At 41.1% G+C, this 17,500-nt stretch overlaps 2 protein-coding genes across 4 annotated transcripts in view; one reads left to right on the top strand and one right to left on the bottom strand.

Moving 5' to 3' along the window:
• Window positions 1-12,540, top strand: part of JARID2 (jumonji and AT-rich interaction domain containing 2) — a 209,846-nt gene extending 197,306 nt beyond the window's left edge. Inside the window, exons 13-18 of the mRNA XM_057365340.1 lie at window positions 915-1,020; window positions 1,799-1,981; window positions 7,140-7,270; window positions 9,288-9,471; window positions 10,934-11,041; window positions 11,767-12,540. Coding sequence (XP_057221323.1) covers window positions 915-1,020; window positions 1,799-1,981; window positions 7,140-7,270; window positions 9,288-9,471; window positions 10,934-11,041; window positions 11,767-11,943 — 889 coding nt within the window. The 3' untranslated portion in view covers window positions 11,944-12,540. The remainder of the gene's footprint in view (window positions 1-914; window positions 1,021-1,798; window positions 1,982-7,139; window positions 7,271-9,287; window positions 9,472-10,933; window positions 11,042-11,766) is intronic.
• A 581-nt stretch (window positions 12,541-13,121) lies between these two features.
• Window positions 13,122-17,500, bottom strand: part of DTNBP1 (dystrobrevin binding protein 1) — a 66,220-nt gene continuing 61,841 nt past the window's right edge. For all 3 annotated transcript variants that reach the window (XM_057365341.1, XM_057365342.1, XM_057365343.1), the window contains exon 10: window positions 13,122-15,307. In XM_057365341.1, coding sequence (XP_057221324.1) covers window positions 15,060-15,307 — 248 coding nt within the window. In that variant the 3' untranslated portion in view covers window positions 13,122-15,059. The remainder of the gene's footprint in view (window positions 15,308-17,500) is intronic.

Genomic DNA, 17,500 nt, shown 5'->3' with positions numbered 1-17,500 from the left:
CTACTGAGCTGTGCTGCTTAGCTTGCAGCTGTCAAGTACCAGCTACCCGATTCTGGGAACAGGTACCCTCTGGGTGGGCATAACCCATCACCCCTTGTACAGGCTGCAGGCAAGAGCAGTGAGCAGTTGTCACCATCTCGCCTCCCTGCACCCCTCCCTGCAGCTCTCTGGATGTGTGGCTCTAGGACTCGAGACTCCTCAGTTATTCCTCATCACTTGTGCTGAGGGAGCAGTGCTGGCAGTAAGCACAAGAGGACAGCTGCTTCCTTGGCTTCTARGGACAGGAGGATGTGCAACTTGGCAGATACCCAGCAGAGTTCCAAGCCTCTCCTGCCACTTTGGCTGCTCTTAGTCAGGTCTTTATTTGCAASGGAGAGGAGAGATGTGGGATTTGTTCAGTAAGCAAGGCAAGAAGGTCTTAGGCAGCTTCTTGTACTAACAGTAGAGGGAATTTGTAGTTTCTTGACTGTTACAAACAGAAAATGTTATCAAAGGTGAAGTTCCTTTGGTGGATGCACCGATAATAAATACAGCCTTTTATGGTAAAGATAACAACATGCATTGGTGCTCACGAGATGCAAACTTCTGCCCATTAGTAGCTGTTTTAATGCTGTTAAAATGATCATCAGTCTATTGCTGATTTCTCTCCTTGGACAACACAGAGCACTGAGTTTTCACATTTCTGTTTTGGGGATTTTGTGTCCTTTGATATTGGTGAACATGATCACACTAAGTCTGAATAAACAACTTCCCTTCAATCCTCAGYGTTTTACCAGAAGAACTGTGTGGGAAAGCCGGTGTTTAATTTCTTTGTTTGAATCAATGTGCTGGTGTGAATTGCCTGTTACTGTGTAGCTGTGGACCATTATTTACTCCACAGTAAATCTTTCTCTTTTCCTCTGACAAAACAACAGGTATTGCATTCCTGCTGCGGAGGAGAACAAACTTGATGATGTGGTACATACCCTGCTGCAAGCCAATGGCACTCCAGGGCTGGAAATGCTTGAAAGTAATGTAATGGTAGGTTAACACTGGGAGAGGTGTTCCTATCTTAGAACCCGAGGCTAATCAGGAGGCTGCTTGGTTGGGGTAATATTTTGGTTTTGCCTTASACTACAGTCATGCAGAGGGGGCTACTTTCTGTTTGCAGTGTTCACCCACATGGTTTTTTTCAAACAWGGCTGTTTTTATGTGTTAATATAAAAACAAACATGACAGTGCAAAAAATGTCCTTTTTWAAATATGGTTTATAATGTATTTAACATCACAAAGGGAGTGAGATTTAATCAATTAATCTTCCATGACTGACATTTTATGATGCCAGCATGGATAGGAGAAGCCTAATTCTTGAGTATTTTTGGCTCCTTTGTTTATGTGGATAACAATTTCTATTTAGTGCATTTAAGTGTAAATTTGTGAGCCCGCAACAAAAAATTCTCCCTTGGCTGCCAGYGTTAACCTCTCACAGAAGTGCAGTAGCACAAGGGATTCAATGCCAAATCAGAAAAGATTGGATGGAAAGCTGAGTGAGCTGTGTTGCTTTCTGTAGCAGTGGACAGTGTTATGTCATTGGGCAAGAGAGTTTATAAACTGTTGGTTTGCAAAGAGCCACTTCTGCAGCTTCGACTCGGTTGGGCATGTGCGGAATGGGAGAGGGAAAGCGATCAGAGTGGAGCTGTTTTCAGAAAACAGCTTTGCTCCACTTGAATGTGGCAGCAGCCAGGCAGGAAGAGGATCAGAGAACTGTAAAAGAAAGCTCTTTTGATTGTTTCTCTTTTTTTTCTCCCTGTCTTTCTAGATCTCCCCAGAGATCTTGTGCAAGGAGGGGATCAGGGTGCACCGTACTGTACAGCAGAGCGGGCAGTTTGTTGTCTGTTTTCCTGGATCCTTTGTGTCCAAAGTGTGTTGTGGCTATAGTGTTTCCGAATCGGTGCACTTTGCTACCACCCAGTGGACAAGTATGGGCTTTAAAACAGCCAAGGTAAGTTGAGAACAGGAGTTAAAATGGATTCACGGCCCTGCCATCTAAAAGGACAGCAAAGCAGACATTCCAGGATTGATAGCACTGTGATACTAGTGCATCTACGTCTGTTTTTCTGGACTATTAAACAAAAAAAAAGGAAAAAGTTCTGCAAGGCATAAGACGATCCAGTGTTGTCAGAAAAGTGACTGAGTTGTTTACTGACACTTAAAGACTTCTGTATATATTAAAAAATTCAGAAGATTGTTATGCCTGCAGACCAGTTTGCAAGGAAGCTTTTCAAAAATCCCTTCAGTGCTAATGATTATACATTGTATTATGCTTATTATTTTTTTTTAGATGATGTTTTCTAGAACCATTAGAATCTCAGGTGCAAATATCTGAATAACTGTGCTTGTTAGCTCCTATGATAGGCAGAGTCAGTTAATACTCACAGCTGTATTGCTTGTTTTTCTCTGCCCCTTCATTCAGGAAAAGCTGTTGATCAGGGCAATTTCAATTTTAATCGACTTGAAAATCCTTAGGTTCACTGACCAGCCCATCCAATACTAGATGTAAATAATTAACTTTCCTATTCCCTTTGCACACAACTGACCGAGGCAGGTTGCCTGCAGAAACAGGTGAATTGTCCAGTCATCATGATTCTGGCTACATTTCTCTGTTCCTGGACAAAGAATATACATCACTAATTGTGTTCCCAACCTTCTGAAGTACACTCTGGGTTACAGATACTATTTTGGTAGTGTTTTATAGCTAAGCCACTAGTAAATTATCCTTTACAGCTTCAGACCAAGTGGTTACTAAGTAATTAAATGTACTATGTCCACAGTTAGGGGTTGCTTCTTTAGGGTAAATGGAATTCTTCCAGCCTGGTTATACTAACTGTATATTAACTTAGTTTGAAATAAAAGGTTATTTTATTATATATTTATTTTGGGGGAAGGTGGGAATTGTGTATATCTATAAGTAAGACATAAGAATCCTGAGCTAAYCTTTCCTGTCTGAACGTTCATGATTATATTAACTCCATATGCTGTATTTATTGCTCTACTGAACACTTGTTTGGTATCGTGAAAATGCTACTCCTGTAAGAGACAGAAATCACTATGCAGCAATTAAACAGCTCTTGGTGCCTCAAATTTTGAAGAACAGTTTCTTTTGATTAATTTTTAAGAGCTTTGCGCTGGGTAAATACAAGCTGACTGAAAATCCAGCAGATTGCAGTCTGTGATAACCTACCTTGGAAACTGAAGTCACAGCTCCYACAAACTTGACAAGAACCACAGATAACGTGTTTATATCAAAACAASTTTTGAAACACCCATTGTGTTGTTCTTTTCTCTTTTTCCCCCCCTCCCCTTTCTTTTCTCAAACTGTCTTACGTTCTTTATTCCCTTTAATTTTGGAAATTGTTTGGTTCCTCCACTTTGACAAGACTCTTTGCCACAAGGCTGGCCAGGATTGTGCTTTCCAGAGGTGGTGAGATGTTCTGTGTAAAGGACAAGATTCCCCTTTTGGACTGTTAAATGAACTCTGATAAACAACTGTACCTTCTGTCTGTTCATTCTCCACAGCAATACTGACAGTTTTTAGCGTTTGATAAATTAACTTTGTTTTCATCCTGTGATACTGTGACCTGATTTTTTTAATAGTGACTCTCTTTATATTACTAAAATGATGTGGTTTAATTTCTGTATTGAATGACTGATCAATCTCCTTTAATACATAGAAAAATGAAATTCTGCATCCGAAATTGCATTGATTTCAGTCTTACAAGCACTTCAGAAAAATTGTTGGAATAAAAGAGCTTATATATAAACACCTGTGTAAAGGGACAGTCAGGTTTAAACTAGACCATACTTGGAACAAGGTTGCTGTTTTTTAAAAAGCACCCTAAGARCTCCTAAAACTTTAAGCTAAGAATGAGAAGGAGATTTAGAGCTGTGGTGGAAGAGTGTGTGTTTGGAGTGGCAAAGGGATAACTCCATAGCTTCAAATAAGGCATTGAGCAAAGTCAGTAAAACTCATTTAGGAAACTGAAGTACAGAATGTGGGACTAAATGAAGGCACTCTGTGTTAGAGATTTGGAAAAAGGAAGGAATGCCTGGTTTTAAAGGAGGGCTTCAGTGCTATAGGGCCTACCAGAAAGTTAGTGGGAAGAGACTCAGATGGTACTGTAAAACAAGAGGAAAAAGTACATAGGAAAGATGGAATTGGTCTTGAGTTGGAGCAGCACTGCTGCACACACACGAGAGGTTACAGTCCATAAAGCAGGTTTAAATCTGTCACCAGGGACAAAATCTGTGTGTGCTGATCTCCTCAACAGGAAAATTGTGGTATTAGCACAGTACTCCTGACAGTCCAGGGAAGATGCTGRCAGGGGCTGGACAGGTATTTCCCCCACCTCATTGTAGTTTGGGTGAGGAACATGCCTTTAAAATGYCACAGGATTCCCACTCCTTGGCTCCTGTCACAGAGCTGTCCCACCCTGAGCAAGGGCTCCTTCAGATCAAACCAAAGGGRAAAGGGTCCTACGAAAGTGCACCCGATGTCCTCACTAGCAAAGAGGTGTTCTRTGATGGAGAGTGGAGATTAAGAACCTTGGAAGAGCAGTAAAATGCAAAATAACACTGCTGTGATGTTTGAAAAGATGACCTCACATAAACCCAAAGGAAGCTGGTTAAATTGAGTACAGAAAGAAGGGTTCTTTGCATGCAGCAAAGAAATTGCTTAAAGATGCCCTGTTAGAGGCTCACAATGCATGYACATTGCTTAGCCAGAAATCCCCAAAAATAGCAATTTCAAATGGCAACCCCCCACTAAATATAGCACACTTAAAYACCAGGAAAAAGGAGTCTGAAATGAGACCAAAAAATACGTTTTGTGTCCAGAAGATGAAAATGCAAATGAAGCAAGATGTGTGCAAATACACAGAAATGCAGACCAAAAAGATGTTTCAGAGAACAACTTTCTGAAGGCCAAGAGGAAATAATAAATGTACAAAAGAATGAGAACAGGACAAGCACCGTGGTGACTTCTGCAGCAAGATCATGGCCTCCAGACCTTGAAACTTTTGGGCGTAAGGAGAAGAGTTGCAGCTGACAGTGTCTGTGAGCTGTTTTGAAGAAAAGGCTCTTAAATAAATTGAGAAGTGAAGTTCACACACCAAAAACATAACTGAGAAGCAGAGGCTAGGTCAGTTTTCATYGTGAAGAGAGGATGTCTTTTTCCTGCATTCCCCAGGAGTTTGCACTAGCACAGTTTAATGTATCCATAAATAACCTAGAAAGGGAAGTTAATACCAAAACTAACCCTTTATGCAGAGAATATTAATGGTAATGGCAGCAAAAATTAAAGCTATGAAATGTTWCAGGAAGATTTCATGATACTGAGTGATCCAAGTGAGAAAATGGTAGATAAACTTCAGTGTTGATAAATGTTAAATTTAAAATCATAATCCTTATTTGTCAGACACAGAGATGGGCTCTGAATGATGGCCTCTTGCTACTGAAAAGAGAGGCCTTGGATTCCTGTGGAGCTGTCAATCAAGTGCTCTGGAATGGCATAACAAAATACATTGAACGTTAAGAATTACAAGGAGAGAATAGATAACAAAGCAGAAACCCTGCTCTGGCACTGTGTAGTCTCGGTGGTTTGGGCAATTCTGAGTCCCTAACTGCAGAAGGAGTATAGAGGAGTTAGAAAAAGCACAACAGAGATCAGTGGTTAAAGTTATTAATTAGCCTCTGCATTAAATACAAGAGAACTACTCAGCCTGGAAAATGAATGACCAAGAGATGTATGAGAGCAAGAGATCACAAGTGCCAGGCTGATGATAATTATGATAGGAATGTTCACTGACTCTCATGACACTGAAAAATGTGTCACTAAAAGAAATAATTAGGCAGCAGTATAAGTAAAATACTTACCTTTGTATTTCAGTACTGTGTAGAAGAGAAAATTGTACATAGATTCAGAAATTCAGATAAATGTAGAGATAAGCAAGTTGTGGTAAATCCAGCTCGGGCTCAGGGTGTCCCTGAGCTGTCACCCAGCTGGGGCCGACCTTTGTTTTCTTTTCCAGCTACCCACTGCAGCCTTTTATGCTGGGTGTGTGTTGCCTGGGCAGGATTTTTCTCTGGATTGAGTCTGTTCTTGTGTACACAGCCTCAGAGTAAGCAAACCTAACAGGGAAAAATCTTCCCATGCCCCTACTAACAGTGCAGCTGTTCCAACCCCGTGCAGGGTCTAGCAGAGCAAATAGCTTCTGAAGAACACTTTTCTTACCTCTGAACCTCTCTGGAACCCCTTCTGGTCAGCAAARGCTGCTGTTCCATTGTATGTGATAGGTACCACTTGGAATGCATGCAATAGGTGCTATTAAAAATTACAAATTTTACATATTTGTTGAGCAAAAAAGAAATACCCAGCACATTTAATTAGGGTAACAGAAGAGGATGAAAAACATCAAGGTAAAAAGAAAATCTTAGGGGTTGTGTGTGCTGAATAGGTATTTGGCAGATTTAAGCACTAACCAGAAATGTCAGCCTCAYATTACAGTCCAGTGTTAGCATCATTTGAACTGTCTGATTATACATAAGCCAAAACAGACCTCTGCAGGTGCTGGGAAAATGCACATTAAATCAAGGAATTTGCCTACCCAAGAATTACCAAAAGGGTTTCAGCTACCAAAATCACTCAATTGTATTGAGYGAAAAACATAACTTTAAAAGCTTTGTCACAGGGAGGAACCAGTAACAGGGAAAACTGAACCCCCCCTTTTTTGCCTGTTGTCTCTTTTCCCTGGCATCTACCTGTTCTGCTAGCTGTTAAAAGCTGCAAAATAACACCAGTCCTGGGTTTCATGCAGGTCATAGGAATAGATCTTACACTGCTGGCACTCTGAGCCATCCCATATTACTGAGCTTCACTGATGATGTTGCTCTTCTTGGCCTCCACAAGAAAAGATTAATTTTTAGGGAGAGAATTTTGAGGTGCTTGGAACATAAACACTTTATTGGGACTATGCAAAGATTTTACTTGTGGTTGTTTTAAAAGGCCATTTTTGGCCTTATTAATTAACTTTGAATTAATTCTTGATAACATTTTATTTTCAAATATGCTCGGGAACTAATGTGGCAATTTCCTTCTGTCCCAGGAGATGAAGCGGCGCCGTATAGCCAAACCATTTTCAATGGAAAAGTTGCTTTATCAGATTGCAACTGCAGAAGCAAAAAAAGAAAATGGACCGACTCTGAGTACAATATCATCGCTCCTGGGAGAGCTCAGGTAATGAATTGGGGGCCTCCTGTCCCTCCTTTGTTTTCATTGACAGACTCCAGAGGTGCATGGCGTAAGTAACCCTTTCAGACACACCCTGCCCCTACTTACCCACGCAAAAGCTCAGCAAATTTACCTGAACACAGGCACACATGGAAGAAGCAGCTTCCTTGGCTGTAGCTGATGTGAGAGTTGCCATGGTTAGGATATCTTACTCTAAGAATTCCCTACTTCGGGCACCATCAAAGAATTAAAACCATGGTTTGCATTGGGTTTTTATTTTGTTAAATCTTGGTGCTGAGTAAAGATTTCCTGATGCATTATGTGAACTACATGGTGCCACTTGGTCAAACACCTTTCCTTGAGATTTTCAACCTGTTGGCATCAGTGGTCACTGTCATCCACGTCTGTARTGGGTTTTGCATTAGGAACCCTTGTCTTCAACATCAAGATTGYTACACTACAGGTGCAGAAGGTCCGTTGTACACAGAGAGTTGTCTTGGTTTAAACCAGTGAGTAAATGAACAGTTGTGCATGCGTGGTAACACATGTGGCRTTAGAACTCCTAYRTTTTAGAGAGTAAAAACTTCAYAGTCCTTTTCCTCTCCAGTATTAASGACACAYATTCAGGATTTTTAAGACAGRTTAGAAAAGAAAATACAATGTTGCCTGGCTTCCTGTGTAATGATCTTCTCTTTTGTTCYCTACTATGTAGTTGCTACCTATCTTTCAAGTTTGTGACAACTGATACTCGAGATGTCAAGAAAGTTTTGATGAATGGAGCCTACAAACTGTATTTAACTAATTAGCATGTTCATTTGGAAAGTTTCCAGTGACATATTGAAGGAGAAAACAGCCCATGTGTTGTTTTAGTGTTCAGAAAGAAATGCAAAGAGGTGTGCTGACTGCTATACCTGCAGCTGGTTTCTCTGGGGAATAACCACTTTCAAGTGCCTTTTTTTTCCCCTTGAAGAGGAAGCCTGCAAGTACAAAAGGCGAATTAAACCATCACATYGACCTCTATCAGAGTGGTTCTCAAACTTGTTCTTATGCATAGGTTGGAATTCACTGGAGGATATCGATCCTTCCTGTGGCTGCTTATAGGAAACAAAAGCCCAAACAACAAAATCTAAAAAAAAAGAAAAAAAGCCGCCTGAAGTGGAACACTGAATCATATCTTTTTCCTTTGTTTTGTTTAGCTTGTTGTGTCTCTTGCTGCCTCTTCTCCTGATCTGCCTTGGTTGCTCAGTTTGCCCGTGCCATTTGCTTAGCTTGGCTCTCCACCCCTCTTCAGCTGTGTCTGGTGGTGCACTTTTTTATCCTCCCCTTCCATCTGCTCGGCTCACTCACACTTGCTGTCTTCCACTCAGCTCCARCCCATCCTGCTCTCCTGAAGCTGCAGAGTTCAGCACAGGAGGTATTGTCCGCCGTTGAGAGGCCGCGGGTGAAGGGCGGCCAGAGGGCTTGGTGGTTGTTCTTAATTGACGTCTCCTTCTTTCTCCCTGGGTGCGCAGCAAGATCTTCGTCTTTTGGCACAATCACTTGCCCTGCTCCCCCTTTCCTGCCTGAAGCAACTCATGGCAGCAGGTTCTTGGTTCATCTCTGCCTCCGGATGAAGGGGCTGTTACTCCTGACAGCAATGGCTCCTCTTCCTCAAGGTGGCTTTTGGCAACTTCAGGAATGATAGTCATGTCAGCCACAGCTCCTGACTCCACATGGCCCGAGCAACCATCGACCTCCAGGAAGCTCTCGGCAGTCCCCAGTTYTCTGTGGAGCAGTTTGAGAACCACTGGCTTGATACAGTGATCGCTGTTAAAATCCGGAGATAGCTTTTGCAATTAGGCAGCGTTTCCCCAGTGCTGGCCATGTCTGCCATGCTTAGGGAATGGCACCAACCTCCGACAACACTCGGGGCTTTGCTGTGTGGAGCTCAGGTTTCAGTGATGAGCGCGGTAGAGGGGTGACTGTGTGTGGCTCTGCGGTGGCAGGAGGCAGTGCCTGTGTCTAATTGTCCCCCCGTTCACAGGGACACGGAGCTGAAGCAGCGGCGGCAGCTGTACGAGGCCGGGCTCCACTCCTCGGCGCGCTACGGCAGCCACGACAGCAGCAGCACCGGCGTGGATGGCAAGAAAAAGCCTCGAAAGTGGTTGCAGTTAGAAACATCAGAGAGGAGGTGTCAGATTTGTCAGCACCTGTGCTATCTTTCCATGGTGGGTAGCARTCCTTTGCCACTCCTCGGGTACTGTCCCCCCCGTTCTAACATTCCAGTGATCTACAGGCATTTGAGAGACAGCACAGGGATATGGAGTCATCTCCTGTACTCCATGCAAGGCACAGAGGTGTCCGTGTAGTTTGTCAGAACGTTTACTGCCTTGGTCRGTGGTGACAGAAGACAAGTGTCAGCTGTCTTCCCACCCTGCCAGAAGGGATGAAGCAGGAACTCAGCTGCCCTCAGACACGCAGTGAGGTGTTTGGATTGCATGAGGAGGGCTAACAAAGATGCCTGTAGGTTGCCAGCAGCAGCCAGRATGAGCTACAGCTCAGACACGTGCCCCAAGTCTCAGGCATGCAGCCACAGCCCGTGCTGAGACAATGTCCCTGCAAGCCAGATTGCAGGGGAGATTTATCCCATCCATCAAGCTCTTTGCCAACCTGTCCCTGCAATCCCATAAACTTTCTCTCCTTTTAGACAGAATTGCCTACTGGCTTCTGAAGGTGTGCTGACCACTGTGATGACACTTCCAGGMTTTGAGCTGTATGCAGAATACCTACAAACACAGCAATTTCATTAAAAATACCAAAACCCCCTTCTATAACATTATATAGCATTTAATCCCAAGAATAGGTATTTAAATATAATGCAGTGCGTTTGGTTTGGGAGAGCTTACTTCTGTCATCCTTTTGGGATTTTTTTTKGTAGTAGTTAGGTTTTTAAATGAAATAAAATGTAACTAAATGATCARATGTAGCCATTTTCCTCCCTAGGATAAAATRTGCTGAGTTTATAYATGTCKTTTGACCACTGTTTAAGTAGCATTRAAGTAACTTTAAAATGAGTTTATTTGAAAAAAACCCAAAACACCAACCAGAACTCTAAATTCTGATCCATTTGCTCTGGAGTAAATGTAATAATGAGTAGGATTTTTCCCTGTCACTCTTTTAACAGTAGATGGGGATAAAAAACACCAACTTGGTTGTTAAATTCCARGCTGAGTGTGCAGGCCTGGCAGGCAGCCAACTGAGCAAATGTGACCTCTGCTGAATAAGACAGTAGCTGAGGAATCCTGTGGCTAAGCTGATTTCATCCTTGTTCAAGGCAGCATTTTAASTAATGAGAAACTACTCCTTTCAGAAGATCTTTTAAACTCCATAGGAGATGCCAATGAATGTGTACAGTTTGGATTTAACACTCACTGTTATTGGTGGGTTTTTGGKTTTTTTTTGTTTGTTGGGGTTTTTTGAAATTATATGTATCTGCCAACATTAGCACTGAAAAAGAAATGTCTTTTCTTATTACACATCCTGAATCATTGCAGTGTGATGCGTCTTCCACTAACTTGGAGTAAAATCCAGGTGTACAATTCAGGCTACAGTTGAATACTTGTGTGGGGAACAAGGCTACAGTTTGGACTTAACTGCACTTCCTCCCCCCACCTCTACTCTTYTATGTAGGTTGTACAGGAGAATGAAAATGTTGTGTTCTGCCTGGAGTGTGCCCTGCGGCACGTGGAGAAGCAGAAGTCGTGTCGGGGATTGAAGATGATGTACCGTTATGATGAGGTGAGCGTGACACCGCCCCCGGTGCTGGGGGRATTTGGTACCCAACACTTGGGAATAGACTTCAGTCTGCCTTTGTCCTACTGAGGCCTCAAGAAAATGGTCTTGGGTTTGGGGTTTTGTTTTGGTTTTGATGTGGGAAGAATGTGCTTTATTATGATTTAAGTAAAAAAAAAGGGGGAAACATGATGACACAGATGAAACCTGAAACATAAACTGCGTGAACATGTGCCACAGAATAGAGAAGCCACTCAAGGCTTTCAGATGAAACATGAGGCTTTTCTTTCACTGGTTATGTTATGGTAACTTCGGTACTTTGGGATACCTTCTCTCTGTTGGTAACTGGAAGTTCAGCTGACCTATTGCAGCCCTTTAAGGCAGATGAGCATCCTTTAAGGCAGACTTGCAGAGCACGTGTAGATGAGAGATGCAGTAATGGCTCCAAGCAAATTTGACAGTGAATAAGCCCAGAACTCAAGCTGGTGATTTAGGACTSTGCCTGGGTTCTGGGCTGAGGCTCCACCTGTGAGGGGACTTGGCCCCAAAGGTAAATAGCAGAGCAGTGGGAGAAATGACCACATCAGCTCTTGGAGAGCAGCACTGGTACAAGCAGCTTTCTAAAATGGGCTACCCAGCATTTCTGAGCACCACACTGCTGTTCTGTTTAAGTGACTCTGCAGGAAGAGCAGATGCTAATTTGTGTTTTGGTTTTCCCACTTCCTGAACAGGAACAAATAATCAGTCTTGTCAATCAAATCTGTGGAAAAGTATCTGGTAAAAATGGCAGCATTGAGAACTGTATCAGCAAGCCTACACCAAAAAGAGGACCTCGTAAGAGAGCGACAGTGGACGTGCCATCATCTAGGCTTTCATCCTCCAGTTCATCCAAAAGTGCTTCAAGTTAATCCTGAAGATGCCAACACTCTCATTTTGTCAATTTATATATATTTTTTGTAATTATTATACCATAGTTTGGAGTACTTGCTGTAGAATACAAGCTGTCTTTGCACTAGCTCTAAAGAAGATTTTCTTCTGGTTTTAGAGAACTAATTTTGTTTTAGCATTAAACTGTTGAATTTTTTTTTTTTTTTGTACTTAGAATAGATAGATACAGCAGTCTGATTTTTTTAAACTGCCGTATGTTCACTGTTTTAAAACCGGCAAGGGGCTGATAAAATATTAATTTGTATTGTCCCTATGGCTGAAAAAAAAAAAAAGCCTTTTTGGTAACTGTGAAAAAAGGCTTTTAACCCATTTTTTGAATAGGTTAAAGTTTGATGTGTTTTATAATTTGTTCTCCAGTCATGTGAGCAGATTTTTCTAGAGAGAAAAGGGATAGGAGACAAAAACTTGAAAGAAATTGCTTTACTTTGGCTGTCTTTTATTCTGTCACAGCAAGACGAGTTTTGTAATTTTTTAAATTGGAGAATACACACTTTCTTTGGGAGGTTATGGCAGCTGAAGCTGGACTTTGTTTCCTAACTGTAGGCAAAAGGAGGAGATTTGGAGTATGTTCTCTTTTACCAGCACATCACTATGCATCTGTTTTGAGGGGGAAAAATAAAAACAAAAAAAAAAAAAAAAAAAAAAAAAAATAAAAAAAAAAAAAAAAAAAAAGAAAAAAAAAAAAAAGAGGAAAAAAGACTGCCTGCCTTGAGGAGTCACATGAGGGAAAACTGTGCCTGATTTCATTAGGAAATCCATTCTGTTATTTTTTGGTGCTGTTGGCTACTTTATCAAAAACCCTTCAATAGCACCTTAAAAAAAAAAAAAAAAAGAAAAAAGTGATTGAAGCCATAAGTGCTTCTTTTGTCATAGACGTGCAATCTTTCTAACATTCCATTTCCATTCCACTGCTGTTTTTCACACCTTTACACAGTGAAGCATTAATTTTTGTTTGGAATTTGTTTCATTATATGATCACATTTAGAGCCACTAGCAAGTCTGCATATTTCTTTTGAATGTGAAAATGCATTTGCTTTCATCTTGTCTATTTTTTCTCTTCATGTTGTAACGAAAGAAAAATCACACCTTTTGTACATATGCCTGTAAATTTTTTTAAATACTTGAGCCTTTTCTTGGGGTGGGGGGAGGGATGGCAAAGAGACAAGATGAAGAAAAGCCTTACGTTTCACTTTCTTCATCGGTTGGATTGGATGCTTACAGGGTTTTTCTTGTAACATTTATAAGTGCTGCTTACATCACTGAAAAACAACAAAAAATAATAATAATCGAGTAGCTGTTGCCCTTTTCTGGTTGTGTGTACAGTATGTGTGGAATAAAAAAGGGAAAATGTTTTCACAAACTGTTTTGTTTCGTAATTGAATTCAACAATACCGTAGCTACCCATATTGCACTGAGCTTGCCAGTGGTGACTGTCAGGAAAGTCCTATAATACAATTTGTTGGTTGTTGTTGCAGAAGACTGAACTGTTTTGGAATATTTAACAATAACATAAACAGAGTCAAGTGTTTTCAAATGTGGTTGTCTGGTTTTTATGGCCTTGCTGTGTACTTTTCCCTCTTGACAGTAAACTTCTGACTATGGCTTACAGTTTGACATTTAATTTATTAGCGCTGCTCTGCTCTCTTTCCTTGTAAGGAAAGACTTCATGTTGTTTATTGCCAGTTTTTTGTTTACTTTCCAGGTTTGTACTACAAGGTTTAATAAAAAAAACAAAACTTTTTTGGACATTTTGTCTGTCTTCTGGAAAGCAAAAGAGTAAAGGAAGCTCCTTCAAGAAAAATTTGTTTGAACAGCTGCCTTGTTGAAGAGTAAATTTTTAATTGTAGGTAGGGAGCTTCCAGCCTTCAGTTCCCAGACAGGGGTCAGGAAACACTTTTGTCAGCTAACAGGAGAATCCCTAAGGAAACTGGCCACTTCCCAGCTGGTGAGCAGCAGGAGATGCYTCATTCCCAACCATTGTCTTTGTCAGGGCAGGTCTTTGGAAGGGATCTACACCACAGCTCATCCTTTTACTTACGCTCTTTCTGATTACATTCCCTCCCTCCATGCAGGAAGAGCAGGAGCCAGGAGCCTTCTCAAAGGAGAGCAGATCCCTGCAAACAGAGCATGAGACTTGACAAGCAACAGGTGTTAGACATGGTCAGACCTCAAATTCAGAAATGACTGCAGAAAAAACAGCAATGATGATGCCTATAGGTCCTGAGGTTTCTACAATACACACAATTAATAATTACCTCAGGTTTATCTCCCTTGCACTGCTGGCCTGCATCAGTATAGTCAAACAGATGTTACCATGGAAAAGCACATTACAGTGGTGCTCCTAAAAAGCTTTTTTTTGTCTGAGTTAGGTTCCACTGTTCACTTCTCAGATAAAATACCTGGGTAATCAAGTAAAAGACATAGTTGGGATAGAAATACTTTATTTTATCTCGAAAGAGGAGTAAGTTTACACAATGCTAAGATACCTGCTCCACAAGGAGTGTAACATTTCCATATGCATCTTTCCTCCTTCTCGGGTTCTTATTTTTTCCTTAACACCTATAACTAAGTTGGTCCTGAAKAAGAAGTGTGAGAACAGTAGACACTGCTGCATTAGTAGACAAAAGGCAGGAGGCAGACAGTAGGTAGTAAAGAGTAGAAAATAACTTTCCATTTTGGTTTGGATCCTAAATCTTCAGTTGCAGCAGCTGAAAACATGCAAGGAACAATTTGGGTTCAGTATTACACATCAACTCTTAAGTACTTCCAATCAGCCATTTAAAGGTTAATGGTCAAAGGAACTTCTACCTTTCCCCTTAATTCTCTTATACATAGTATATACAACAGTTTTACTGCTCCCCTGAGCCCCAAGACTATGTTAAAGTGTGTGTGCTTTAGGCATAATTTTTTCTTTAAAAACCAACCTCCACRTGACTGGCAATTCTGTAAAAAGGCAGTATTACGAAGTAAAAAGATCTGGCTGTTATGCTTGGTTAGCAAATTGTTACACAGGCAAGCTCTTCATTCACTTGTTCATTCATTCAGAAGTCATTCTTAAAGGATATGGTTTTAAGATTCAAATATTTTGAGAGTCACTTTCATCACTGCCATCTGAAGCACCCTTTCTCTCAGTTAAAGCAGCTAGGGCAGTGTCCACTTGAACTTCCTCTTCGTCAGACTGGACAACGGGGGAYTCTCCTTCGCTCGCGTCCTGGCTGGCGGAGTCGGTGCAGGTGGAAGACAAGGAACAGAGCTTCTGCCGTAACTCGGACTGGCTCGGCACCTGCAGACTGATCTCGTTCACGTACGTGCTGGAGTCAGGCCCTGAGAGTTGGGGAAACAACAACAGCAAAAGTCAAGCTGTGGCTCAGCAAGGGGACTGAGAAGTCAATACATTAACGTCAGCTCTGCACTCTTTTAGGGAGTTGCTGTCGGGCTGTTTTCCTTCTTTGCAAGGCAGCRAGAGAAAAATCCGCCCAGCAAACTCAGTGCAACAGAGTCCCACACAAAAAAATGGGAAATTTAATACCAAACAAACAACTAGGAAGCAGTTAATAATAGTCATCTCCAGTTTTGACTTAAAATGAAGGTGTAAAAGCAAAACAAATTCTTGCCCACAGCATGAAAGCAATCCTCTGGTTAGAGCTGCACCACAGCTCAAGTGCACAGGAGTGGGGTTTTAAGACTGCTTCCTCCATATTCTGTACAAAAAACTTGTAAGCAAGTTCAGTGTAACAGTGCTTGCTTGCAGTTYGAGAGTTCAGGTTTCAAAATTAGATCCTTTTACCTGACAGCAAATAACTTAAAGCGAGGAACGATCAAAACATTTTCTATGTGATCTGCCAAATAAAGCCCCCTTTTCCTTCTCTCCTGTGTCTATCAAGTGTTTTTCCATAGTCAGGGCACCAAGCTTCAGCCCTGAGTAACTTCAGTGAGAAAATTCTCTTAAAATCCTGTGGGATTTTATTATAAAGTGTTTCAGAAGGGTCAGATGAATAAGAGCAACACCTTACCTCTGCTCGGATTGTTTGCAGAGCAGTTCAAATTATATTGCCTATGACTGGTTCCCATGTACTTCAGTTAAATTTTAACACTAGAGATTTTAGAGAACCTGCCTTTATGTRTTCTACACCAGCACGCATTCAGATTAATTTACACAACACAGAGAGGACTGAGTTTTCAGGAGTGACAGAGCTAACTCAATTTTGCAGTTTAACTTACTGTCATGAAATGTTGCAGAGCCAGTGCCCACAAGCTGGCAATGTTTGTAGAAGACAAATYTGAAAACATTTCAATGTTTTGAGCTGATTCTCATTTTTAACAGTTATTAAAACAACTTACCTGCATTTTGTGGCATTCAGCATATTTGTCAAACAAACCTTGCCCTGACAACCCAGTTCTCCACTGACAGCAAAATGAAGAGTTACCATTAAGCCATCTCATTTTTCTGAGTGAAAACTATTGCATACCTAGTTTGATACTGAGATAGCAGTACAAAGCAAGCACAAAAATCCCATAATCAGAGGTAAATGAATGGTCTGGAACCACAAGAGCAACATTCAGGGGACTCTTACAATGCAGTAAGGCTGCACTGCTGGAACATTACAGCATGGGTACATTACACTGCAGTGTTATTTGCATGTACAGACACTATGCTGTAATGTTTATATTACAGCACAAAATCAAGAATGTATTTTTTTCRAAAGCTAATACATTTTGTCTGCTTAGTTAAAAAAAAGTAGTTTCTGCACTTCCTTAGATAATCCAGCTAAGACTGTTTGCTGTTAAGACGTGAACCTTCTTGGTTCAACATCTGCCAATCAACCAGCAAGGGGACAACAGTCCTAGATTCTGTAATTACTGGCATGCTCAAATGATGATCARCTTTAATAATGCATGAAGTGGATGCCTATCCAAAACCACCCATCTGAATTCAGTTTTTCCAAGGAAGCACAAAAATCTTTAGTAGCCAAGTGTGCCTTGACCATTTACAATAAGCTYTTCATGTTCACAGCAGGTGTTAATCACCTTTACATAGGGAGAATTTTAAGTACTTCCACAAAAATATTTCAATCTGTATTTTCAAAAGAAATCACAAAGACCTTTAAAGGAGCTTCATCTGCCTCAAGAAAAATCATTTTGGCTCTTTTCAGGAGAGGCATTTTAGTACTGAAGTTTTTAGCTAGGAAAACACTTCCATGGTAGATAGAAGATCCAGTACTGGAACACTTATTCTCTGTGTATATGTAAACTACTGGGTTGAACTGTATCTCTCAGTATTTCTCACTGAAGATCTGACAATATCCAACATTATYCAAATTTGCCAAGCAACATTCTGGACAAACTCAAAGCAAGCAGTCTTAAAAGTWAAAACCTAATTACTGCAAGCTTTCTGTTGATGTTTGTTAAAACATCCTCCGTTAACCCTACATTGGGAAAAAAGCACCTCAAGCCAGTATGGAGCACATCACCTGCCCAGACTGATGAATACAACAGGGAGTAAGAAAAATGAGATTG

The sequence above is a fragment of the Malurus melanocephalus genome, unplaced genomic scaffold (genome assembly GCF_030028575.1).
Source record: "Malurus melanocephalus ecotype Western Australia unplaced genomic scaffold, MMel_1.1 scaffold_51, whole genome shotgun sequence".
Classification (NCBI taxonomy): domain Eukaryota; kingdom Metazoa; phylum Chordata; class Aves; order Passeriformes; family Maluridae; genus Malurus; species Malurus melanocephalus.
This window is presented reverse-complemented; position numbering and strand designations above follow the sequence as displayed.